Below are 26,924 nucleotides of genomic sequence, written 5' to 3' on the forward strand. Positions count from 1 at the left end.
GTACGACACTTCTACAGACACTTGTCATTAAAAGTCAGTATCACAAGTTTAAAAAAAAATTAAAACTGTGCAATTTAATACCTGCCTGCCTCTTTACCTCTCTTTCCACCTGTCAGTAGGACTAGCCCAGTACTGTGCTAACTATCCCAGTTCTGTGGATTGCTGGAAAGCCCTGTTTGAGCTGTAGAAAGGACAAACTGGGATATCTAAATGTCCTGGTATTCCAAATGGGAGCAAAATACGATTTTCTGGGTCAATGAAAAATTTTATTTTGGCCTTCAGTTCTTTTGTTCCTTGTTTTTTTAAGTTTGGGAAAAGTTAGATACAGGCAAGCCAGGAGAAAGTGAAATCTCTGTGTGGCAAGGGATGGGGATGGGATGTATGCCCTTCATGCCCCCTCCCACATAGTCCTACTTCTCTTTTTTCTTTTTTTTTTTCATTAGTTGATCAGGAATATACCAAGTTGGGTCATCTAAGCCTCTCCACTAGAAATAGATACTGGTTTGTGTCAACTAGCTTTCTCTTCATCAACTTTTCCACCTACACCAGCAGGTTCCCATTTCCAAACTTTTCTATCCAATGCTGAGGGTAAGAAACTTGAATTTTCTGAGGTTCATTCCTGCATTTCAAACAAGCTGAAATTCTTGTGTAACCATGTGAGCACAGGAACCGCACCTTTCAAACCCTCAGGAGGTGACATCCCTGGAGAAAGGGCAGTTTCTAACACAAGACTGGGGACACAATTAAGATGATTACTTGTTTTGGGTATTATTTGCAGAACTCCAAATCTATGATTCTCTCGTGAAGGGCAGAGCTGGTGGAAGAGTTGACAAAAGTAGTGAAAGAGGCACATGTTTTCATGAAAGACTTGCCCTTTGCATTAGCCAGTTGGCCAGACATTCGCAGGTACATTAGCTCCTTGCTGACACGCAGAACAGTTCAGCTGGTTGTGATCCTTTGGGGACTATAGTCTTCCCTGTGAATTAGGAGGGAGGAAAAATCTCTTCATCTATAGCTTCTCAGATTAATATAGTATAGCAGCAGCAAAAGCGAAAACAAAAATGATGCATGCACTTGTCTGTGTTATATAAGAAAATGTATCTGTTTCCTCCATGTTCCTCTGGATTCGAGTCTTATCGCATCTTTTGGCAATCATTGAGAAATTTGAAGTTTATTTGAACTGGGAATAGTGACTGTATAGCAAAGTGGTGAGCAGCAAGATGGAAAAGATTGTATTTGATGTTTCCTGGGTTTAAGACAAATAGCTAAGCAAACTCAAGGATCCTCTGTAAAACTGCTGCTGGCAGACTGATTGCTTTCCTACTTCATCATTAGTGAGTATCTCTGCCAGTTAGTTAAATAACTAGGTCAGCCTGAGAAAAAAACATGTTTCTTGGTCTTCTGTGCTGTCCCTCCTGTTTTCTCATGTGTTTCTCTTTATAGCCCATTTCTCAGGTACCCGAGACAGGAGCGTATTTGCATTATCAAGTGTAGAGCTGTGGAGAAGAGGCAGGTACCTCTGTGAGTGCGGCAGGGGAGGTAGGAGCACAGGACTTTCTCCCCAGGTGCCTCAGAGGCATGCTCCCATACTGGTTTTGGGTTTCCCCATTGCTCTTGACTGGGGAGGGGATGCACTTTGCAAAGCTGCAGCATCATCCCCTCCGCGGAGAGGGGCTGGAGAGGGCAGGGAGCACCACTGCGGGTGCCCAGTGGCTCTGCAGCCTGCTTTGCTCCCTGCCCAACACATCAAAGAGACAAGGATGAATTTAGATGTAAATCCAGCCCACGGGGCCGTGCCCCTACTTGACAGGGTATTTTTTTTTTATTGTACGATACTTGCCTGATGACTAATCAAGTCTCCTTAACTGGCCATTGAGCTGCCCATAGCAGAGCCTGGGTGATGGCCAGGACTTGGAGAAAGTTTGTGCTCCTGTTGCATGAATTCATATTGCAATCGCCTGACCTGATTAGGTTAATTATTTCCAATCTGTATATGCTCTCAATTTGAGTGAGCAAATAGGGCTCTAGCCCTGAACTACTCCTGGCTGAATCCCTGATATACTGATGAAAGAGGCAGTCGCATGAAACACTCATAGCACCTGTCTATATCTCCAGTTTCACAGTTAATATTGCAGACAGATCAAGAACTACTGAGTAAAAACTGCCACATATTGTTTCATCTTTTTCTGAAAAAGTTCTTCTCATATTATGCCATGTCATAAGTGCTCAGTCCTCTGTCTACTAGTCTCAAGCCAGATTTTAATCAAAATCTTTATATATGTGAATGAATGGGCTACTTAGCTTATGCTCTCCCTGACTTAACTATTCTTTTTCAGGATTACTTTTTATTCCCTCCTGCTACTAAGCCCAAGAGCTTTTCCTCCTGGAATTTTCTAACTGCAGCAATAATCTGTATTTTACTATTAATATCCGGTGCTGATTGTCCCATCATTCATCAATGCCATACATCCTCAGTATGAAGATCTTGATTTTGATCTTGATCTTGAAGGATTTTTATATGAAATTTTAACAGTTGACTGGGGGGGCATCCCATTTATTGCATTTAGCTACCAGTTTCTTTTCTTACATTTTTATTGTTGTGTCCTCCTTTAACAAGATTTTAGTTTTTTATGAGTATAGCTGCCTTTTTAAAGTCTAAATGTCCTATAATGAAACATTTCTCAGAGGAAAAATTATTTGGTAATCGTATTTTCAGGCTTCCCTCTGAAAATGAATATCATTTCCCTGACAGCCCCCGTATGAGGCACGAGCATATTTTGGCCAAAGTGCTGTACCGCGTCTGAAAAATACCTGGACATGAGATGACAAACGATGTTTCCTCACAGACAGACCAGCTCTAATAGCTTTTCTTAAATGACATTTTACCTGCTCTGTCTCAGCAATGGCTGAGGTATCTCCCACGTGTGCAGCAGGGGAGATGGGCTGACCCGTCGGTGCCTCCCAGCCAGGGTCCCCTCCTCACCCCGACCCCTGCACCGACCCGCGAGCGTGCCCTGCGGGGCAGCGTCTGGCATCAACCTGGTCACAGGTTAATCATCAGGCACCCGTCAGCAAACTGTGCCCAGCACAACCAATGCAGGTAAATACTGGTGCACATCTCACCCTTGAGTGAAATCAAATGGACTATGAAGAGGTATTTAAAAAAAAAAGGGGATGGCCAAGAGGCAAACGTTCCTGGGACACACAGCACATCACTTATGCCAACCCAGCGCAGATGGGAGCAGCAGCATGCACCCCAAAAGGCATGGTGATGGAGAAATAAATGGGTAGGAAACACACACCCCGTGATTTTATTTACCCTCTGCATTCCCTACCTCCTGGAATAAATGCAGGGGTTCAGGTTTTGTGTTTTTTCTGGATGCTTAGCAGTATGTTAGCACGGGTAAACCAGCTACCAGTGAGCAGGAGCCGGTTTGGCTCTGCAACCAGAGGGGTACAGTGGCCATTAGCTAATCTACAGTTGTGCAAAGCAGACTGCTTGTTGCAGCAGCACGGCCATCAATCCCTTGAGCTGGTTAAATTCCCCTTAAGCTGCGCTGGGTTGTGTCTCCGAGAAGGAGAAGGTCCTTCCCCAGCGGGGCTGAGCCCGCTTGCCCGAGCAGGAGGGGCATGGACAGTGTGGGGGCACCATGGGTTGTGGCTGGTGTTGAGAGACCAACCACAGTGAGCACATTAGACCTGCTGCTTCTGCTAGTTTTTCCCACATTAAGTAATTGATTTCAAAGGGATGGAGCAAGAGGAAAATAGTATAAGGTCGTGGCAACCAGTCCTGCTTTGGGCTAAGATGGAGTGGGGGGCTCCTCAGTCTTGGCTCTTTGGAAAAAAATACATGTATCATGTAAGATAAAAATGACCAGATTCTGGTCACAAAGAAATCAAGCTATTACCTCCCTGGGTGCAAGTTAGCAGCCTCTGTCCCTCGGCTACGCCTGCCCGCCGCGGGCATGCCCGCGCCTGCCCCTGCCGAGTGTGGCAGGGTCATCTCTAAGGGAGCCGGGGCTCCATCACACACAAATATTTCAAAACATAAGTCTTCTTGAATTGCAAAAAGTACTTAAAAAAGGGTGGGAAAAGTCTGGGAAAATACCAAAAGTGAAGCGGGGACTGCGGCTGCAGTGGCAATTATTTTAAGTGAACTGCCTGTAAAGATTTTGCAATTTTGAGTTGCGTATTTTGTGGAGACAATATTGTTAATGTGTGAAACGTGTTAAAAATTGACTGATAAAAGTACCTGGGTATTTCAAACATAAATAGTGTATCTCAAAATAGATACAGAGCAGATGGCCTGGCTCCCCGCATACCTTGCTGACCAGAATACTCGAGCAACACATACAGCCAAAATCTTGCTGTCTTCAAAGCTGATCATCTGCAAAGGCAAGGGTTATCCTTGTGCTACCCTTTATCTGTCAGGCACTAACGCTCCCGCATACGCTAATTAGTATATCCTAGAGGGATAACGTACTCCAGACTTGCTTGGACTTGTTAATACCCCAGCAAAGCAAATCACCTGTTCTGGAGTCAGGCTCTCAAAAGTCGGTTAGATTGAAAAACCTGCGAGCTGAAATCTGATCTCTGGTGGAAAGAGCCCAAAACGCAGAGGGCTGCCTTTGCCAGCCAGCTCACAGCACTGCCTGTGGCTGATAAACATGCAACAGAGTCTGTTTCTCACTCTCATTTTTACCTTGGACGCTAAGACCAAACATTACCATTCTGCGGATTAACGGGGATGTAAGGCTTTTCATGCCTCGTTGTATGGTTCAACAGATGTGAAAGGGAATTATCACTTCAACATGATATTGAGACTTTTTTTTTAGCTGATGGCAGATTACTAAGCCTGAATTCTTGTTTAATTTTAGTGTGTTAATTGATGGGATAATGAGCATTGATTATATGTGTTTTGGCTGCGTCATTGCAATTACAGGCTCTGTTTTATTCATGAGCCAGTCCTAAAGAACGCACTAGAGATCTAAGACAGCTTAAACCTCTCAGAAAAAGGCTCTGAATTGTTTGAGTAATGACACTCTTAGATGGAAAATTAAAGGTTCTCTTTTCCCATGCTTTTTAAGATAATTAAAATCCAGGAACAGTAAGGTGGTGAACATCCTTATTCATTAGCCTTCAGTAATTTAGCTTCTACTAAATGAAGAAAACATTTTAATTCTCTAGGCCATCTGTTGCAGTCTCCTTTGCGTGTCCTGTTACATAAAGTCTCGTCCTGGGTAGTTTTAACATCAGTATTGTATCCTTTCACCAGGAATGATGAGCTGGATGAGGTAGTTGAAGTCACTACCTATTAGCAGACCACCCTGGGATTAAAACGGCCACTTGGTCTTTTAGGTCGAAGTTATCCTGTCTAGACACCTCTAGGCAAAGGATCCACAGAAAGGAGACCATGCACAGAGATAGGCAGTGTGACAAGCTGTGTGTTTTCTAATAGCGATATCCATGCCAATAAATAACAAAGTTCATCGGAGCCCTTCCAGTTCCTCTAAAGTGCGACTGCTCTGCCATATGGCTCCGTGCTGCTTTTGGAAGCAGGCAGTATCCGTTCGGGTAGAAACCGAAGCAGAGGCTCCGTGCTGGGTGCTGCTTTGCAAGCGGTTCGGAGGAAGAACAGATCTCCTCTTTGCACTGCGCCGGGGGAATAAATACTAGAGCAGGAGCGTGCTCACCTGGGATAAATGCTGGGTCAGGAATTGGGAAACGCTTCGTTTCTGACTCTGTCTATAGAACAACTCACTTTATAGCCTGGGGCAAGTTACATTAGCCCACGCTAGAAAGGTTTCCCATTAAAATGATAATGTGTATAGCTGAATGGATTCAGTGTCTTAGTTATTCCTGATGCAAACTTACATCCCTACAGATCTAAGAGGATTCAGACTCCTTTAGTTTGGTTTGTTTCTGTCAAATTCTCACATAAAATAAAAGCTACGCTACTTGCCAACCCGGCAGTGCTGCCTTACAGGGGCTACTTTAGACCGATGTATTTAGCCAGCTTCATGGTCACCAGGTCGCATTTACATTATTGATAGGGCAAGGCTGCAAGCAGGCTGCTTTCACAGGGCAGAGCTTGAATTCACCTGTTTGCTATTACTCGAGTTGCTTAGAGATCACAAACACCCCGGCCCCGAGATGTGTGGCTGCAGAGCAAGCGTTCCCAGCACGAAGCAGTACTCGGTCAATCAGCCAGCTCCTGCTTCCACCAAAAAAAGCCCTTCGGCTGCAGCAGGCATGCCCAAGCGGTAAGTCATCACTTTTTGTTCTTTGTATCTCTGGTGATCTGCGATTTGTCTTCAAATTCATTATCTCCATGTATTTGTCTCTATCACAAGCAAACTCTTCCGCTGTGTGTTGGCTGCTCTGTAATTAGTTTCCAGCACTTTAGCAAAAGTAAGCAGGCTTTAAGTTTTAATAGAAAGCAGGGAGGTGCTTCTCACAGATGTGAGCCCTGCTGGAAATAAAAGCTGTGTGTCTGCTCCAAACTGGGAGCACTGGTGAGTGGGGGATGACAGACTCTTCTGCACTTCCCTGGGGATGGGCTTAAAACAGAGACATTTCCTGGAGCTCTTTCATGTTCTGAAGAAATTACTTGAAGGATGTTGCAATGCCCCTCCCTTAAAATTGTTTAATAAGCACCTTTAATAACAACTCCAGGCTACTTGCTCAGGTGAAGAATTAGGAGCTGTGTGATGTGTGCTGCATGTAAAGGCCATTTTCCTTTCCACTGTGAAGGAAAGCCAGTTTCCCTTGGGAAGACCTGAGTTCCCAGGGGGTTAAATGAAACAGAAATGAGCAAGCTCACTCATGGAGAAACTATATATACACACACAATTCACCAGGTGATAACTGTGCCTCTCTTCTCTCTCACTACCAGCATACCTATAGCCAAGCAGCTGGCATCAATAAAAGGTAAGAGGACCCATTCCTTGCCCCTTGGGGGTTCAGGTTGTCCAAGGCCACAGCCCAAGTGCAGTAAATCCCAGTGATTTAGCACAGCTGCAGAGGCCATGCAGACTCTTGTCCAGTGCAAGCCAAGAAGGTCTCGTGGGTCCCTGTGCAATGTGCTCCTGCATTGATCTGCATCTCCTGTTCTGCTTGCCTTTCCATTAAAAATCACGACCCAAACTTGATGCTAACAGGGCTGTGAGTGTGCAGTCTTTAGGAGGCGGCTCAGGAGTGGGGGGAATGAATCCAGCCAAAATCCCAAGTATACTGTAATGCTGAAGTGCAGCACTGATGCTCAGATGTGGGTGTTTCTGTTCAGCCAGGCTTCCCCAATGGGCCATGTTTTCCCTGATACAGCATCCTGGGAGTCCAAACGCACCCAGGAGATGGCCAGCACGGCCTGTCCCAACGGTGTGGCAGGTCCTTGCTGGATGCCCAGGCTGGGGGTAGACCAGATGGGTCTCGCGCGTCACTTTGCATTACTGCCCCAGCTCTGATCGAAAGCTTCCTTTCGGGCTGTGTTTCCATGGGACATGAGGCATGCTGCTGGCCCACTCCAAATAAAATCTGGGCCAGGTCCTCTGTGGGTATAACCAGTTTCAGTCTCATTAACTTTAATGAAACTACACAGATTTCCACCCACTCAGGATGGTTCTGACAGATTCCTTTCAATTATATCTCAAATGCCACTTTTTCTGATTGATAGGCTGGTAACTTCTCCCCCCAGCTCTAGGAAAAGGCTCAGACCTTGAAAAAGCTTTTGCTACCGTGGCGTTGGTGTATAACAACTCTGCTGACCCCGAGGGCAAGCTCAGCAAAGCTGAAACCAAAAGGTTGCTGCAAACCCAGTTTTGGGGTTTCATACAGGTGAGGGGCTTTGGGTGAGCGCGTGGCGCTGCGCTGACACTGGCCAGGCGCTTCGGGTGCAGGAATAGCACCTCGGGCTCTGTCCTGCAGCTGGGCAGGCATCGGTCCATGGGGTAATCCCAAGTGAAACTTTAGTGATTTGGTACAAATTAGTTGCTTTATGTTGAGCCTGTGTCTAACACAGGGCTAAAGGAGGGGGAACAGCAATAAACCACGATTGACGTGCCTGCTTGCATTTTTTTTTTTAAAGAAAATAGGACAATTAAAAAAAAAACAAACAAACAACCAAACCAAAAAAAACCGCCAAACAAAAAATCCTCAGATGATGACAAGAGACTGTATTTTGTATGGAGATGGACTTTTTACAAGGCAACATAGTGATAGGACAAGGGGTAGTGGCTACAAACTGAAAGAGGGTAGATTCAGATTAGATGTAAGGAAGAAGTTCTTTACTATGAGGGTGGTGAGGCAGGGGAACAGGTTGCCCAAAGAAGTTGTGGATGCCCCCTCCCTGGAAATATTCAAGGCCAGGTTGGATGGGGCTTTGAGCAACCTGGTCTAGTGGAAGGTGTCCCTGCCCATGGCAGCGAGGTTGGAACCAGATGATCTTTAAGGTCCCTTCCAACCCAAACCATTCTATGATTTATAAAGAGAAGAAAGCCATTGCATTTAATGAGGTGTTTGGTAGCTTGCCAGGGCGCTGACCCAGTACCAGGAGAGCCAGCCCCATGCTGCAGCTCTGCATGCACTGCGGTTGCTGGTGGGGCCGCTGGGAGAAAGGGAGCAGAAAGCACCTCTGCATCGGTCACCCATCCGATGATGGCATGTCAGTGGCAGATGAGTATGGTGAAAAAGAGCTATATCGGCACTTGTGGCTGTAAACTTCTTGCAGATTTTTTCCCCTCCCTAAATAAAAAAACACAAACCAGTTTTATTCAAGTGGTAGAAAACACTATACAGGACTAGTAAAAAGAGCTTAATAAAGTAAATGAGAGAGATGTTTAGGAGTAAAGACATTCTTGACAATACCTTTGCTTCCAAGAATAACAAAATCACATGACTGGTTGGGGAGAGGGAATTGGTACCAAATTAGAAACAAGGCACCTTATGGAAAAGGTCTTGAAAATATCAATAGCCAATCAAATTTGGAATCATGAGATATTTTGAAAATTATTAAGCTAAAAAAATATCCTGGAACTCTTTTTTTTTTTTAATAAGGAAATATGAATAATAGACATGATATATAATTTTAATAATCACTTCCATTCCAACAGTAATGTCCAAGAGGACAGAGAATAGCAGCTACTGAAGTTATGTCTGTAAAATCAACAGTTTTGAGACCTTCACAGTATATATTTGAGGATCTGTCTTGAATATCAAGGTTAGGAAGGTGGGTTGGTTGGTTGTTTCCTCTCCCCGGTTTTATCAAGACACAGGACTCCATTTTCTTTCCAGCAGTTACCAGCTACATCATCATCACTGCCAGATTTTCAGTCATGACTAGGTGTCTTTTAAAAGATGTATTCTGGATTCAGGTGGAAACTTTGGGGACTGGTTGTTCTCCTGTCTGACTGCAATAATATTTCTGTTTGAGTTTCTTGGGATACCTTTAGAAAAACCAATATAAATGTGGACATGAAAACCTGAATGGGAAGATAGAAAAATACATTTTACGTAGGTGTCTGTCTGTCTGTCTTTTTTTTCTATGAGGCAATAAAAAAGGAACCTCATGCTTAATCTTTTTTTTTTTTTTTTCTTTTTTTCTTTTTCATTTAAAATTCTCCATAGGGCCAAGAAAGCAAACCAAAATACCAGGAAATAATTTCTGCCCTGGATGAGGAGTTGGAGAACAAAATTGATTTTGAAGATTTCATGATCTTGTTAGTCAGTCTCACTCTAATGTCTGACCTGCTGCAGGAGATCAAAAATGTGAAAACCACAAAATGATCAGTGCTTTACAAGAAGAAATGGCTTGGCACTTTGTAAGGAAAGCAGGAGTGAACCACACACAGAGATAACACTGAGTGCCTGGATACCCTGTGCTGATCCCTTTTACACGGAATAAAGTCTTGTCCAAACCTGGCTGAACTTACTTCTCTGTAGAAACGGTCCGTGGAGTGAAATGTTGGTGCGCAGGGCTTCATGTCCACTACGTACATGCTTTGGGAGGGTGTGCTGACTGGCTCTTGGTGAGTCCTGAGGCCCCAACACCAGTTAGCAGCTGGGTGCAGCCTCCAGCCCAGATTAATGCCAGGGAAAGGCAGCCCATGCTCTTCCAGACCTCTCCGTCGTCTCCCGCACCATTACGGGGAGATGATGGGGAGACCGCTACAAAAACGTGCAGCCCCGCTCCCTTTGGGGCAGCAGCACGCATGTCATGGCCGGTCAGCTCCCCAGGGCTCTCCCAGTTACCGCAGGGTGCTTCAGCCCTGAGCAGAGTGACCCCGGTGACGGGTTTCACAATTGGCAGTGACCACAAGATCTGTTGCAGCCTTTGGTAAACATTGACTTTAGTCTGCGTGGTTTCCAACCCGCCATTAACCCTTCTGAAAGGAGCATTTATTTATTTTTATTTCCTCCTCCAGCTGGCCTCTTCACTGAGTGATCACTACAGAAGGAATTTCAAGTCCAGCATTTGCAATGCATCTTTGGCAGCACTGTGCTTCTGTGGCCAAAGGGATGAGTTAGTTAAACATGTTAGTGGGCTCAGTCTGTTGTTTCATGAAACTGTGAAGAGGAGAAACCAGATAAGCCAAGAGGTGGGCCAGACTAGGGATGGTGGGGGAAAAAGGGTGGCCAATAAAGTGTTTGTATCGGAGCTGAGTGATATTGGCTACCCAGCCACAGGCTTGGTTAGGGCCAGAGCCTCAGTATTAAATGCTCATCACCCTAATCTTTGTTTTGATTTCTACCTATAAGGTCCTGGCTCAGAGCCACTCTTTAGCCCACCGTGACATTCCTTTGGGGCACAAAAAGCAATCTCACACCCCAGGAACAGAATATCCTCTGCAAGAATTTAACAAGCCTCTACCAAGACAGTTAAGATGAGCGAGCCAGCAAAACATTGCAACCCTGTTCATTTTCTCTTCTTCCTTGTCTGGAAAGGAGAAGAAAAGAATGATTTAGCTTTGGTGCATAATTTTTTAAACAGGAAGGGATCAAAACCTTTGGTGTTAAAAGAGGGAAATTAATGCCAGCTGAGTAACAAGATTTAACTCCTTGACATAAAAAGGCTCTTAGTGTTTACAGAAGCTAAAGAGGATGTTTTGTAATGGATTTTGGTGCAAAAGAAAGACACATTGCAGCAGGAGGCAGGCAGCCAGTTGTTTTGGGAGGGAAGGTCTGTGTCTTTGTGTGGTATGGGACGGAGCTGACAGAAGAAATGGAAATGGATGCAGCGGGTTTTGAAATGAAGGTCAGCAGGTAAGGTGCTGCTCCGTGGGGTTTGAACCTCAGCCAGGACATGGCCTGGCCTGGAGGCTAAATGTTCACAAATGGTCTTCCTACACATAAAAACTCATATTAGCCAAGTCCCTTGCTTTGATGGTGGGTTGCAAGAATAGGCAATATCAAACCTGCGGCAAAAAGTGACAAAGCCAGCAAGCAGCTGTTTCTGTCCATTTGCTTGCTTATGGAGATGTCTCTCCTGTACACCTCCCACTGAGGGACCAGTGGCCCCGTGCTGCGAGGCTGACTGCCCCACGGGGTGCACGTCAAATTTCCCAGAGATAGGATATGGGAGCACAGGCATGGAGGGCAAATCTCTCTTGGAGACCATCCTTTCTGGGCTTGTGTCTTCTGAGGAAGCGGACCTTGACCAAGCACCCTGGATCAAACTGAGGACTTAATCTGGTAGCCTCAACCATGTGGGTATCACAGCTTCATGTTGAGCATGTGTCCCTAGTGTTGCTCAGTCTCTTCCCCTGTCCCCTTGGGTTTTGGCGAGGTAGAAGATCTGTGAAAGCTTAAAAAATCAGCTGATGCTTCTTTTCTGAGGTAGAAAGATGGACTGAATGTGAGAGTCCCTAGAAGGGTTTCCCATTACTAAAGCAAAGAAAACATGGTACAGCCCTGAAAAGCTTGTTTGGGAGCTACTGGTAACTCTGAAAGCATAAATTTCCTAATATCCCTCTGTTAGAACAAGAAGATGAAAGGAACAATATTGTGAAGCCAATTAAGAAAGAGTTCTTTGAAACTGCTAAGGCCCTAACACAGTTTCTGTTATTGCTGAAATGTTTCTTAATCTTGCATGACTTGAATTAATGACTTAAGAGCCTTTTATCAGATCAATTCACTCTGTCATCTCATTGTACGCAATCCCTTTTTGTTCTAATGCAGTGTGTTGTGAGCTAGCATCCTGAGTCCCTGGCTTCGATCAAAAACCCCTTGTGCTAAGCACAGTGAGAATCCAAAGTAAGAAGCAGTTCCTGAACAACTCAATAGCCAAGATGTTCAAATGGTAGGGTAGGAATCAGAAGCACAGAAAAACCAAGTGCCTTGCTTGGCACATGTAGCAGAGCTGGAACTGGATGCCAGTCTACACTGGGCTTCTTGCATAGAAGACCATGGCTTTCCAACAGGCACTGTGATGGTTTCTGCAAGAGTTTCTGAACAAAGTGAATGGGATGTGCAAGGCTTGATCTGCATCAGTCCTTGAAAGTCCCACCTGATGCTCAAAAGCAGAAGGACGTACTTGGAAGAGCCCCAGTATCTTCTTATAGTTAGGAGTAGGCAGAAGTTTGCAGCTTGGCTGTGGAAGATGCTCTTTTATTAGCTCAGACTATTTGTGGCTGCCCTGAGCACTCTCAGCTAACGGCTTTGAAGCTGATCTGGCGTAGACAGCATGTCTGGCTGCATCCTTGGGGAGCTGGCTAAAAGCTTGCTTAAAAGGCTACTGTTGTGCTTTATTTTGTTCCTAGTTTGCTCCTATTGGAAGCAATGGGAGTTCATCATTGATTTCTCATAGCAGAGCCCACGCAAGTGCTCAGGAGTTGAACAGGCAGCTGAACTGATGAAATTTGCAGGCTCCTCTGCCTCAGCAAGTGTGAACATCATATCAATATGTGATACCCTCTAGAAGTGAAAGCAGCATGAAGAGCAGCTAGTCAAAACCTGACCTCTGTGGGCTTGGGGTTGGGATTTATGCAGCTACACTGTCCAGGTGTGAATAGCCACCCTGGGAGGCTCTGCAGACTTTGGATCTAAGTTTAAAGTTCTGTTCTGAAAAGTCTGAGTCATCTCTGCAGTTACGTGAGCTTTCAAATGACTGCCAGAGGAGAAATGAGGGTCAGGGAGAGCTTCAGCCTCAGATCTTCAGCTTCCATTTCCAGATATCAGCTCAGGAAGGCAGGGTCATTCTCATACTTTAATTAACACACCTATAGCTTCTCCCTGTGACTTCTTACTTCATATCTGGCCTTAACTCTATGGTCTGCTGGACTTGGAAGGTTTTGTAAATCTGGCTTTAGTCTAATCCCTAAGGTGCTCTCCCGGATCGCAGGAGAGCCCTCGCATCCAGTCTGCTGACTTTCAGGGGGTGAGTCACGGCAGAGTTTTGCATGTTGAGTTTTCTGCCGGGAGCCTACAGCCCCATGCGCTGTGCGTGCAATTTTGCATAAATCTTTCAGGAAAGAGAAATACACTGCCCAGCAGTCTCGCTGTTATTGCACCTTCGGTAAGACCTCCTGTCTGGGCCAATGGAGCCTGGATGCTGAGGAAACCTTGCAGTTTGAGAGACATTTTGCCTGTCTCCTCCTCCCTCAAAGTAAGTGTTGTGTTACTTTTTCACATAAAATGAAACTTGCCTTGGCTGCACACACTTTGCAAGTATGTGTGTGATGCACACCCCCACCTCGGTACTTCCCTGTGTCGTGGCCCATGAAAGCTTCTCAGCAGCTGCTTGCTACATCCACTCAAGTGGTTATTGCAGCAGGTCACTGTGCAGAGAGAGGCAGAGGTTTGCATCAGAGCCTACCAAGGTAGCAGTTAAATTGTGGCTACATGGTAGGAAAACCTTCAGGAATGTTGGAATGACTCAGAAAGATGCTACACGGTGCATCCCCTTAGGAGCTCGCTATAGAGCAGATGAAAAGCTTTGTCGCAGAATTATGTTCTCTCTAAAGTGTGCTAGTTTGTGAGCCACAAAGGAGCACTCTGAAACGCCTCATGGAAAAAAAGAAAATCTCTTGTTTCAAGCTCAGTCAGGGAAGCTAGATAAAGAAGCAATGGTGTTTTTATGGCTTTCTGAACTGACAGCTTTTAACTCCTGCATTGACTTTTATTGCAGTCAGTGGTTTACAAGGTTTCCAGTGAAGCTGTGTCTTCTCTCCTCGCTTTGTTCATCTGCTGTTCCCTCACCCCGCAAGTGTTTATAGCCCTAGTTCTGAGTCCTCCTCCAGCCAAGGTAGACAGCAAATGATGTTCAGCAGCCAGATATATCAGTCTGTCTCTAATCCCCAACTGCACGAAACAGCCATTAGACTTAGATAGATTCAGAGCCACGGGACTATCTTTTATTCATTGTTATTGTAGGAGTGAGTTTATGCTAAGCATAGTCATAACGAGAGTCAGTCCCAGCATCCAGCAGGAGCTGAAACTGTCATCCTCTAAACTGAACATAAAGAAACTCATGGGAACTGAACATAAAGAAACTCATGGGATCGGCCGAAGCCCAGCACTGGGTGTCTGTAGCAGAGGCTCATTGTGCATATCTGGTATAGTTCCTCGATCATCGTTCCTCCCATTCAAAGGTCCCAAAAAGGCCAACTTGGAAGAAACCTCCTGTGCAGGGAATCACAGGTGGTGCTCGGTTCCTCTGGGCCAAAACAAAAATTGGGTTTTATAGCAGATGGGCATGTAATAGCTTGCCAAAGAGTCACTGAGTCTCGAACAGGACCTGGAGTACCGAGGGCCTCTGGCAGGCAGGGACCCCCACTGCCTGAGCTGTCCCCCAGATGATGGCTCCTCATGCGATGGCAGCAGGAGCTGCAGCCCCTTGCAGGGCTGGGTGGCACCTTCACATTTCTGACACCCACAGTGCAACCCCTGGAGCCAAGGGACCAATTTCCGTTTGTGATTTCCTCTTCGTTTTATTCTCCTTGCCATGATCCAGCTTTCTCGGTTGCTATCTGCTGGATCTTGATGTCTAGAGAAACACAAACCACAGCACATGCTCCTGTGAAGCTGCTGCTGAAATCAATGAGAGGCCAGGACCTCTCGGGTGGAGAGAAGCAGCTGCTGAAGTGGGCATGTTTCTGACCCTCCAGTAAAACCAGCAGCTCAAATGGATGCAGACGTTCATCAGTGGACAAAATCAAGCCCCTGCTTGTCCTGAGATGATCAATAAATGACGTACAGCATACCAGGAGCTCTTCTACCCTTGCAACCTCCTGCACGCAGCAGCTAGTTGGCCTCTGGGCACCCTAGCATCACCAGAGCAAAGGAGAACAAGCATCATAGTAAATGATCTTTGGTAAAAGTCTTGCCTTGCTGCATGTGATTACTGTGTGGCTTGTTAAGTATTAGTCAATTTTACAAAACAAAATATGAGCTCTCTGGAAAGGAAGATAAAGCTAGGACAACTCCTTGACTGGATAAGTTGATGTATGCTAGGTCTCTGCTTGAATTTGAAAAGCAAAGCTCGCTAGTACTGGAAATGGTCCAAGTATTCTTACAGTGGGGACAACTAGAAAGATCTACAACCCAACCCTGAGACCTTTCCTCTCCTCCATCAGTGGCCCAGAGGGCCCTCCCACTATTTCTTTGATTCCTTTTCCCAGGAGTATGAGATTGGTTTACTTTGACACCTGGGGCTGTTGGAGGAAGCCTGTGTACAGATGTTGACCTGTTTCCCACATCTGCTGGTGGATTTCTCTTGATCTAGTTGTTCTGCCTCCATCCCCACATGAGGCCTTTTTGGGGTCTGTTTGGAGATAACATGCAGTAGTAGAGACATCCAGGTTAAGCATTATATGACAGAGTTTGCTTCTCCAAAGCTGGCAGGGGCAAAAACCACATCAGGGACAAACCATCGACAGCTAAATATCCCTCTTTCGTTGGACACTGTAGCTGGTGTCACAGCTTCCCTGCATTTATACCCCACCATGTGGATTTTATAGAGTTTTGCCTAATTAATTAATGAAAACAAATTGCAAAATTACCTTCTTATTAAACTGATCTCACTACGGAAATAAGGCTGATTACTTCCCTGACAAACTTTAATTAGGCAGCTACAACAAACTGTAATAAAGAGCACAAATTAAAAACAGATCATACTAGACGTGGCTTTGTCAAATGCTCTGTTAATACCGGGCAACATACGCAGTGATTAAATTATAAGGAAAAAGCTTTTTTTCTCCTCTGATGAAAATCTATCATATTCCTAGAGAAAGAAGAGTTTATATAACAACATCACATTAATAACCAACACATCAGTGAGTATTTATCAGTAATTTCTTTCCAACAGCAGCTCTTAACTTGCGTGTTCTGCAAGACTCAGCCATTACAGCCCTCTTTATCTCTTCTCTAAATTTATGCTTGTAGTACACATGACCCAAGGTTATTGCAAAGCCTCTGAGGAAGAGAAAAACTTTATTACCTGCACATATACTCCTCAATTTGTCTTTCCTCTTCTGGCTTTTTAGTGCTTGGATTCAGCTCAGCTGAAAACAGACCACAATTTGAGAGCAATTTGCATAAGAATTGTAAGCAGAGGCCCACATAAATTAGGCATTAATTAATGAGCACCTAAAGCCTTCTGCTGAATGCATCCTGAGGTGAAGCAATGCTGGGAGTGCTCAAGTATATGTGAGGGAAAGAGTGGGTAAGCATATCAAATAAAAGAGCAACACTTAATTCTTCCTCAATATTTATTCTAGCCCTTGAGACTGCAGGAGAACAGCAGACTTTTTACTCATGTTAGAGGATGATGAGGGTGAGAGCTGCCTCTGTGGCAGAGCTGGGTTAAAAGGAAGGCTCTTCCACATGCATCTGAATTCATCCAGTAAATCCCAGGGATGTGGATAACATGCCGATGCCCCAGGACAGGTAGGCAGCACCTCAGAGATGTGGTGGAGGAGGCATATCTCCCCTGCCTGATGCAGGGTCTGGGGGGAATTTACCTCTCGTGTGGGAGTAAAGAGATTGCTGATATAACAGGAGAGTGGGCTTTGGACTTGAAGGAAGCTCAAGGTTGGGTCTGGAGACTTTTGAAATCTGAAGTGACCATTTTTCTTATGATGTTAGATGCATACATCTGACATGGTGGAAAAGGTCTCCTAAGGAAACTGGCTTTCAACTTTAGTGGGTGGCAGCCATGCTCTGGACATGCCTGCTGCCCCCAGAGCTGTTATAGCCAGAGCCTTCAAAAGAGAACGTTTTGGCTCTGGTTCTCTCCTTATTTCTAGCCTAGAAAAATGTTTAGCAGCTCTTCCTTAGGCATTTAACTGGGAGCTCTCAGCTGCTGAGTGTTTCAAATCAGCTCTGAAATTCTGATAAAGGGAAAACACTCTTCTTCTGCAGAGCTCTTGGGAGAGAGGTCAAGGTGCTGGACTTCCCAGGCTGAGCAGGTGGAAGAGTTGTTTCGTACTGCCTTACAGGTAGGTAAAATGTCTCCTTGTATTGGAGATTTATTAATATGCAAGAAAACAAATGCTGGTATTAATCAGAGTGGGGGGGGTTGTTGGTGTCCTTGACCTAACTCAGTTGTGAAGCTGTCTTGAGCACAAAGCTTGCATCCTGGTAGCTTTAGGAAGGTCCAGTCTGGCCTTGCTTCTTCTTTTTGTAAACACCAGGAGCTTAAGAAAGGCAGGATTGTCCCCTTGACCTGGAAGCCATGTGAGCTGTCTGTGTGCTCTCCTGTGACCTGGGAGCATTTTGCTATTGACAATTATTTCATAATAAGATTCTTGGCTAGATGTATGCATCCTAATGAGTGCTATGAGCTAAGATGGGCCAATAGGTACTTTAAGATCAATTGAAGTACCCATCAGTTTGTTAAAATAATAGACTAGAGCCTGAATTATTAGCTAATAAACAAATGAGTTGAAACTTTTTACACTTTTAAACTCTGTGGTACCAACTGCTACATCATCTCAGATCTCTGTAATGACTCGTAAAAACAGATGCTGCTCTTACGGGCTCTTCTGGAAACCGTTGTATGGCCGTCGGTGGAGAGCAGCTGTCCCGGTTGCCTGGATGGCTGTCTGGCTGGGATGGAAACCGGCTGATGCAGCCTGGCTGTGTGCGCTGCCCCAGGGGAGAACAGGAGGGTTGGGCTGCTGGGACTGTAGCGGAGCCCGGGCTCAGGGTTTGGCACTTAGGAATGCGTTTAACTTGCTGCTGAGATGCTTCTGCTGTCATTGCTCCACGGAGCCCTGCATGCTGCTGTGTTGCATTTGGTATTGCTAACTGCCTCCCTCCACATCTGCCCTGTGAGGGTGGCTGGTCCCAGTGCCCAGGGAAAGACCATAGCAAAGGGGGTGGCTGTTAGCTTATATGTACTTTTGTGTGTGTGTGTGTATATGTATATAAAATATATATGCTAAAAATAATATATAATATATTTTGGCTTATATATACACAGGCTATAATACATTATATATGTAATACATATATAGCTATTAATATATAAGATATATATAAAAATCTCTGTGCATATACATATATAAAATCTCCTCCAGTTTTCACTATCCTGACTTGTCCCACCTACAAATTTTATCTTGCTTCCAAATGACTTTCTAGGCCACTTATGGCTACAGTGAGCAGTACAGATCCCTGGGTACATCCCTCCTCTGCGGAAAAACTGGGGTTTTTTCCTACCCTTGTGGGTTTTGGTTTTTTTAATCCCTCTAGTTATCAATGCATTAAAGGATCTTCCCTCTCATCCTGTGATATCCTAGCAGCTTTAAGTGCCTTGGAGAGGAGCTTTGTCAAAAGCGCAGTGGCATTAAAATGCTGCTAAATGGAGTAGGCAATCACTCTGCTGGTCACGGCTCCTCTTGCGTGCTGGTGCGACGGTGCCTTCCTCTGCCAGGAGCCGTCCCGGTCCCTCCCTGCTGCTGATGCTGTTCTTGACAAAGCTTTCCCCCAGTCTGCCAGGTACTGAAGCTAACAGGTCTCCATACCCCTAGCCCTATCCCAGGCCCTCTCTTAAAACCCGGTATCGCGTTTGTCATTGGTGTTGATGTTAACGAGAGAGGGGTTGTCACTCCACCACAGGCAGTTGTGGCTAGCATCTGTGGGCAGCAGATCTTTGAAAAGACTTTTTTTTTCATATGTGAGCTGAGTACTAGTTCACTGGCAGTAAGAGTGTAAAGAGTACAAAGCCAGTCTTTTTCATTGCTTAATATTTCTGTTCTTTCCTTTCCTGTCAGTTAGAATCCAAAAGGTGCCAAATATTTTGTGAAGGTTTGGGTTTTTCCTGACATGGGCCACTTATTTTTTTAGTCTGATTGTTCAGAAACTCCTCAACTTTAATATAGCCTGTTAGTTTACAGGGAGATGGCAGACTTGCTGGTTTGCCATTTTGTCTGTAACACACTGCTGTTTTGTAACTGCATCTCGCTGAAGGTAATTACCACAGAAAAGTCATTGGCTTTTTCTCGAGAGACCCCTTTTCGCAGGTGCATGTGGTGGGAGCCAAATGCCGGGTCCCACGTGATGTGCGCTCAAGTGAGCTCTGAGGCACTACTCCAAAATCAGGTCTCAATTATTCATTAGTTAATGGTTCCTTAGGGATGTAAGGAAGGCTGGGACTTGGGAGCCTGTCTAGAAATACAAGACCAAATATACAAAGGTTTTATATTATTTACAATAACAGAAGTCCTGGAGATGCTCTGTGTGAACCTGGTTTCAAAGAGGGGCACAATCCTAAATCTTCCCCTACAGTGAGTGGATTGACTCAAGGAGCAACCACCAAAAACCCAGCCAGCTGAACCCCCAAACCTGCGGAATGGGGCGAGGAAGGGTGAGCAGGGAGTCCCTGGGAAGCGACCTTGCTGGGACGGCCATGCTGTGGTGGAGCTCTAGGAGACAGACTACTGATGAACGGTGCCTGTACTGGGGTAACTGGAGTTACTCACACACTGAGGTGTGTAGCACAATACCATGCGCTCTCCTTAAATGTGTGTCAGCCCAGCCAAATCCCAGCTCCCAGTGCCCTGCTTGTAGGCGCTTGCCTGTGTTAACAGTGCCAGCCACAAAACTGCCCTGACATCTGTCATTTGGAACAAATATCCTACATTAAGTGTATCCTCATGTCTCCTGAAGCCGCTATACTAAGCCCTCTCCTTCTGTACACTTCAGGACATACAAGCCCAGCTCCTGGCTGTTTGCAATGGTTGTGCTAAGGGAGCCTTCCTGACTCCCCCTGCCCAGGCTTTGTCCCAGGGACTCTGTTGTGTGACTGCTACGCCACAGAGTAGGGGTGCTGTTGGTTGAAGTATCCAAAACAAATGCATGGAATATTTAGCAAGCTTTTCTTCCAACAAGTTTTCTCTGCTTTACTGCAGGGCTCTTAATTTGATGAATTAACATAATACATGCTAATGTACCAGCAAAGACAGCAGGCAAAGACCTTTCTGCTGATCCCAGACATGACAGATTTCAACTGCGCTGCTGAGCATGGTGCATGCTGATGCCACTAAAAATTGCCATAAAGATAACAGCAGTATCTGTGCTTGCCTCGGAAGAAGATACTTGTGGCTTTTCATTTCTCTTCTCCCTCTGTGGTAGGACTGTGAGCAATTGTCTTTCTGAGACAGGAGCAGGCTGGTGGGAATCCGCTCCCCAGTGCACGGGACAGAGGTGTGTCCTACCAGCCCGTACAGCCCGAGACCCCAGCGTGGGTCCCTAGCTCGCTGCAGGGGTCTTTCGCTCCTGAAGAGATTGTGGGGGTGTTTTTGTGTGTGTCTAGCTCAGTGCAATACAGGCTTTGCAGTGCATTTTATTAAAAGTGTAGCAAAAAAAAAAAAAGGCTCAGACCATTTCTGACTCCACCACAGAGCTGATGTTAGGCCAGAGGTGACAGGCACAGAGCTATTTTGCTCCACCTATACTTTTTTTTTCCTAGTCTGTTTGGTTTTTACCAGTGTGTTATCAGTCCTTAAGTGGTGATATTATTCCCCTCCAGAGGGTTTCTTTTAAAGATGTGGAGGGTGAACCCCATCCTGGAGCCTGCTGCATGCCATGGTTCCTCCTGCACTGGTTGCCCAAGACGTGCATCCTCCCTGCTGCGAGGGCTCTGGTCCTGCAGCAAGCAGCTGTGACTGCCTGGTGCTGGAGCTTGAGGAAAGGAGCTCCCAGCTCCTACGTCTGCAATTCAACTCCAGGGGAAGATCTAGATTTGAAGACAAGTCAGGAAGCCCCATGCTCCTGTTACTGGGCTTGGAAGAGGCCAGGTTAAAGTGCCTGGCGGGGAGATGCTACCTTGGTCCTGATGTATTTGAATAGGTAGCTCATTGGCCCAGGCTTTCCATGCATAACCTATATAAATAGAGGTCTGTTGCTGGGATAAAGGAAACTCTTACTGTGTTTCTAGAAGTAGCTCTCCTGTGGTCACTGTGCACAGTGAGGCATTGGTACTTTCACAGCATACAATAACGACTGCGGCTTGCATATTGAGAAGCAACTTTACAACTTTGCTGTCTGCTTGAACTTGCCCACAGCAGGCTCTTAAATGATGCATATTGAAATGGAGCCACCTTGAGATGCCTGTGCCTCAAGAGAGACCTCCAACCAGAGAGGACAAGATTGCTCTGTTGCTATTTTGAGAGATAAATGACCTGACTGTGAGTGGCTGGCTGCTCACGCAAGGAGCATTTAGTCATTTGGCATAAAGCAGAATATCTAAACCATTAAGATGTGTGGGCTTTGCAGTGCATAAATAAGTTACAAATTAGGGATTCTGAGAGGCTGCTCGCCCCTTGTGTGCAGTGCTCCAAGTGATTACTGTTCTCCTCTTTGTCTAATCAAAGATCCTCAGCTCAGAGCAGGTTTCTAATTTAAACACTTGAGTACAACATATCTCACTAAATTAAATAACCTTTACTCAGACAAATCATTGCAGAAATCTGTCTCATGCACAACAGATTCTACCCTCACCTTATGTATGACTTTTTCTCCCTGTTTCTGTAATACAGCTTCTTCTGAAGGGTAAATGATTCTTAATATAAACATAAATAACCTAAGCTTTGTAGTATTGTATCTTCAGACGACTCATTTTAAGACATCTACTACAAAATGCAGAAAGCACCCTATAACTTTAGACATGATGCCTTGGTTTATAGGGTCTCAGGCTCCCCAAGCTAAAATTGGAGCTACCTTGGGACAGGATTTGCAATGGGAAATCTTTACTTGGGGGCCTGAAACACCTGGGACCCCTGCTGTGTCTTGCAGCTTCTGTCTGTATTGCGATACTGGAGTAACTGTCTAAATAAAGCATGTGTGCAAATATCATAGCACTGCTCCATAAAGGAGCCCTCCCTGTATAAACACACTTTTATGTAAATAATTGGTAAGCAAAGTCAGCAGGTGGCCATCAACACAGAGTACCTCTAGAGACTTAACAGCACGTACATCTTCCCTACGCTGCCGCTGGGTCTCGGCTTTTGGCGGTGCTGTCTGCAGGGTTGAACACAGACTTTAAGCCTGCCTGATGAAGAAGCCGTGCTACGACTGGCTCTATTCCAAATTAGAAATGACTTTGGGTCTGTATATAGTAACAGAAAGGTATTTAAGGTATCCAAGGCCCATGAAAGCCTATAAATACTGGCTCCTGTGCCTGACCCAATGAAGGAGGGAGTGTGCCATGCTTGATAAATGGCATCACCTGGCAAAAGGTACATCCTGGGGGTGGGGGATGCAAAAGCATCCTTGTAAGTAGAGGGAGACACTTAATAAGGCTACATGTGTGCAGAGGGAGAAGATTGTCCTTGCATACACAGCGGATGAAGTAAATTAACTTAGAGCCTGATGTAAGTGTGTGCTTGGGCTCTAACTCACAAAAAGGGTGGCTTTGTTGGGTTTCTTTTTCCCTCTGCCAGAGGCAGAGACATCTCAATCAGCTGTAAAGCAGCTGCTGAGCTGCTGCAGCGCACAGATGAGCACATCAAAGCACAGCCAATGCAAGTTGGCTCAATTTGCTGAGCTGGGAGCTGTGGCTACTTGATAGATGCCCGAGATGTACAGCAGCAGCCATGGGAATGGGTGTGGGGAGCAGGCCGCAATTACTGCATTTGTTCCCAAATAAGCTGTTTCCGCGGGTAAATCAGAGCTAGGTGTGTGTGTACACGCATTTAGAGTTACAAACACAGGCTTCTGGCTTAAGCTTGAAGTTACGCAGACATACCCTCATGCTGCCTTGATTCTGGTCATGTCTCGATGCTTTCTGCCGCCAGAAGATAGATCTTATAGGTGGAGGTTATCAGTTAACTGGCTTATCCTAAAAGGATAGTGAAGCAGACCTTTATATGCATGAAAATATTCAAATATATGGTTTTAAAAGATTCTTGAAATTGTGACTTAAAAGGGATGGGGGGATTGCAGATGGGACCTTCTGGGACCCTGTGTGGAAGGGGTCAGCCCTGTGCTTTCCTTCTGGAGGGTGTCTCGTTGCCTCTTCTGAATCAGTTCTGGCTTTTATGGAGCTCGGCTGCTTATCATCTTGGGAAGAGTTACACCTTCCAGTCTGCTGGTTTTTTGGCCACGTTTCCCTATGGAGCTCTCTTGCCAGTTCTGCCAGGCATGGGGATGGTGCTTGGGCAAAACCACTCTGTGCCTGCCCAGTTTTGCTGTAGGTAAAACTTTGCAGGCAGCCAGGGGCTCGTGTACAGAGGAGCTGGGCTTTCCTTCGAGTATGATGGAAGAGTTGGAGGGCATCTGTGTTAAGAAACACCCGTATTTCATGTACAGTTCATCACAGACCAGGGCCAGTCTGGTTTTATCTATGATTTGCTAATCTTTCCGTCTGTTATCTTACCCACACGTGAGCGAAGCTGGGGGGAGCGCCTCGGCGTGTGCGTGCCTTGGCCCCTGGCAAGGAGCGGGGTCTTTACAGCAGCACCGTGGCCTCAGGGAGAAGTGCCACCCATTGGAGCTGACACAGTCAGGTGATGAGCTGCAAATTATATCTCCTCCTCAATAAGCAGATCATTTACAAAGCATTTTTGGTTTGGTGTTTGTTTGGTGTGTTGTTTTTTGTTTGGTGTTTTGGTTTTTTTTTTTTTTTTTTTTTTTTGTCTAAGTGATGAACAACTCACTGCTTCTGGATGTGTATCCATCAGATGGGAATTGTTCCTGCCTTCTGGTTTTGATCTAAACCATGCGCTGATGAATGAGAGAGATATTTTTAAGGACAAGAGGATGGTGGATGCCATATTTCTGGTGTAAACTTTGAATAAGGAGGCATGTGCTAAAACTCATGGAAATTTTGTGAGCACCTCTCAGAAATGCCAATCTTTCCTTGGCATGAGAATAATCCTTAAAAATGAATAAAGCTGTTGATATCCCAAAACAAATGTGAGGCAATAGTTTGCCAAAGGAGCAGATGCTGTGTTGCATCCCATTGTATGGTTAAAACTCCCAGAAATGACTTCTCAGCAAAAATTTTACTTTTCCACTACGTGATACTTTAGAGAGTTGTTTCATTCTGCAAACTTCTAGCTCCTCAGTAAAAAGCAGAGAGCACTAGAAGTAAGATGATACTTTCTGGCTGTGAAATGAAAATGTTCTGACATCTTTTTTTTTTTTTTTTTTTTCAGAGAAAACCAATTTTTTTTCTTTAGCTTCCTTTAATCATTAAATACATTTGAATTGAAACTTAGGTTTCTTATTTTAATTTTCCCTTCACTTTTGCCACCCCACCCCCCACCAGCATTATTGTAGGAGATAGCTGCACTTTAGTGCAAAATTGCCCTGGGAGAGACCTGGTCATTCGTGTTCTTGTTGCCTGCGATCAGAAGGTGAAACCCCCCAAGGTGTGTTGTGTAGTAACAGAACAACCTTTGTAGATCCGCTGGCCATGCCAAACTGTCCCCTGTGAGCCCAGCCATGGCTTAACCTTCAAACCTGCTGTCTTCCCTGGGCAAGTCCAGCACCACCGCTGCTATTATAAGCTTCTCGAGCAGAGGTGTAACCTGCTTTGTTTGCCATCACAGTGGGAGCAAGGGGCTGCTGTACGAGCATGGCAACGTTTTATTTTCACTTTGGAATGGCATAAACGAAATAAAAAAGCTCCCATGACAGGTGATTGTGTGTGCAAAGTAGCATCAAAAGGAAATAACTACTCATTTTTGCACTGGCTAATATTTTTTTCACTGCTGCTTTGCAAGCTTGTGATGGTCAGTCTGCATCCCAGCGTTGTCTCCACTTTACGTGCAAACGCTACAGCCCGTGGGCAGAGATTGCAGCGTGCCGACGCAGAACAGCATTTAGTGTAACAGGCTGGTTGAGATGCCTGGAGTAGCCCAGTCCATGCATGGTGCTGGCGGTTTGGCTGCCGCACCCTTGAAATCCAACCAGGCTGTTTGGGGTCTGAGTTTGCAGCTCTTCGTGGTGCCTCGTGTGCCACGGAAGGATGGGGTTTCATTTCTCGTGAGAGACGCGGGGAGCGCCTGCGTCGCCTGGCTGGGGTGCCCTGAGCAGCCCAGCCGCTGCTCTTTGCTGTGATCTGATTCACACTCGCTGTTTCTCAGACATTGAATTGCACCCGTGGGCTTGGCGATAGCTGTGTGTTTTTTAACCCTGATAATATAAGTGAAATTAGCACCGTTAATAGGCTCATTATCTAGTCCTTTTAATACATCTTGCTTTCTAAATGGCAAGCAGGACTCTGCTGTTACACAGGCATGGTACAAGTTCATCCAAAAGAAATGACCAATAACTCATCTCTAATTGCAGTGAGCTCAGGAGAGCACAAAGCACATCATTACCAGATACTATCTGAAACCGCATTGCGGAGCTGCTCAAGTCCCTATCATAACAGTTTAGCTGAAAACTGTTGAGGTTTGTCCCACCAGTACCGCTGTCAAATACAATTGCCTTTTACAGAGAGGGCTTGCAAAGTGGCTGCTCATCGCTATCCTCTTCAGTGTCAGTTGTAACCTGTCAGGCATTGAAATAAAACAAGCTGTTGGCACTGTAACATGTATTTATGCTACCTTTTGTGCATAGCATGTATTCTGGAGACCACATGAATCTACATAATCAATTTACTTACTGCAAAAAGCTGTAACTCACAGGCCTGACATGGCTAAAATATTAAAACTTCCTAGAGAGGCACTCCCTGCCATCTAGACAGCCAGATACCTGCAGATTTCACCCGTTGTTTGTCAAGATGATGGGTTTCCTTTGATGTTGCAGGTACAGCCCAGGGCTGTGGCATTCAAACAGTTTACATCTCTTTTTGCAATATGAAATCCAGTGCGTCAGATGATTTTCTCAGGAATTAAACCGGGGGGAAAATGGTACAAACACGTTGGCCAAAGATGCTATAGGGGGACTTGAACCCCTCCTATTTGCTAGTGATTGACAGTCAGGAGTCTGTTCTCCACCATTTTAAATACAAAAATCCCCTGTGGAGGCAATCAGAGATGCCTTCAGGGCTCCAGCCCACAGCAGTGCTTTATGGTGGGGCGGCGAGGCGGTGGGAAGCAAGGGGCAGATGTCCCAGTCAGGACTGGGTAAGGGGGAGGCTGGAGTTTCAGCTCCAGGCTGGATGTGTTGCTGGTGGAGGAAGAGATGGAAGAATTGGAGTTGGAGGCTTGTTGGTATTGACAACAGCTTGAGGCACCTCCCATCAGATGTATGGGCCACCACCTCTCAGGTGATGTCCCAACAAAGCAGATGTGAGAGTCTCCACTAATTCCTCCAGCTTCTGAAATTTAGATGTATGCGTGCGTTTATTTTCTCAACCTATCAAACAGGCTGCAGAGCTTTGCTGTCTCATGATGCTAAAATGCAGCTGTATTCCCCCAACCTTGGAAATCCCTATGTCTTGACTTCTCCTGGAGCTCTGGGAAGTTCTCCCTTCTGACCGTGACAAGAAGGGCTCCCCAGACCGTGCTTTCTCTGGTGCATGCACGCTGCACCGAGCA

General features: G+C 45.5%; 1 protein-coding gene across 1 annotated transcript; it reads left to right on the forward strand.

Moving 5' to 3' along the window:
* Positions 1-6,153: 6,153 nt before the first annotated feature.
* SNTN (sentan, cilia apical structure protein) lies at positions 6,154-9,780 on the forward strand (the record flags this gene model as incomplete). Its single annotated transcript, XM_082321675.1, has 4 exons — positions 6,154-6,263; positions 6,896-6,930; positions 7,694-7,833; positions 9,622-9,780. The coding sequence occupies 4 exons, from the start codon at positions 6,154-6,156 to the stop codon at positions 9,778-9,780; spliced, it is 444 nt and encodes a 147-aa protein (XP_082177801.1).
* Between the last annotated feature and the right edge of the window lie 17,144 nt (positions 9,781-26,924).

The sequence above is a fragment of the Platalea leucorodia genome (genome assembly GCF_965183815.1).
Source record: "Platalea leucorodia genome assembly, chromosome: 9".
NCBI lineage: Eukaryota > Metazoa > Chordata > Aves > Pelecaniformes > Threskiornithidae > Platalea > Platalea leucorodia.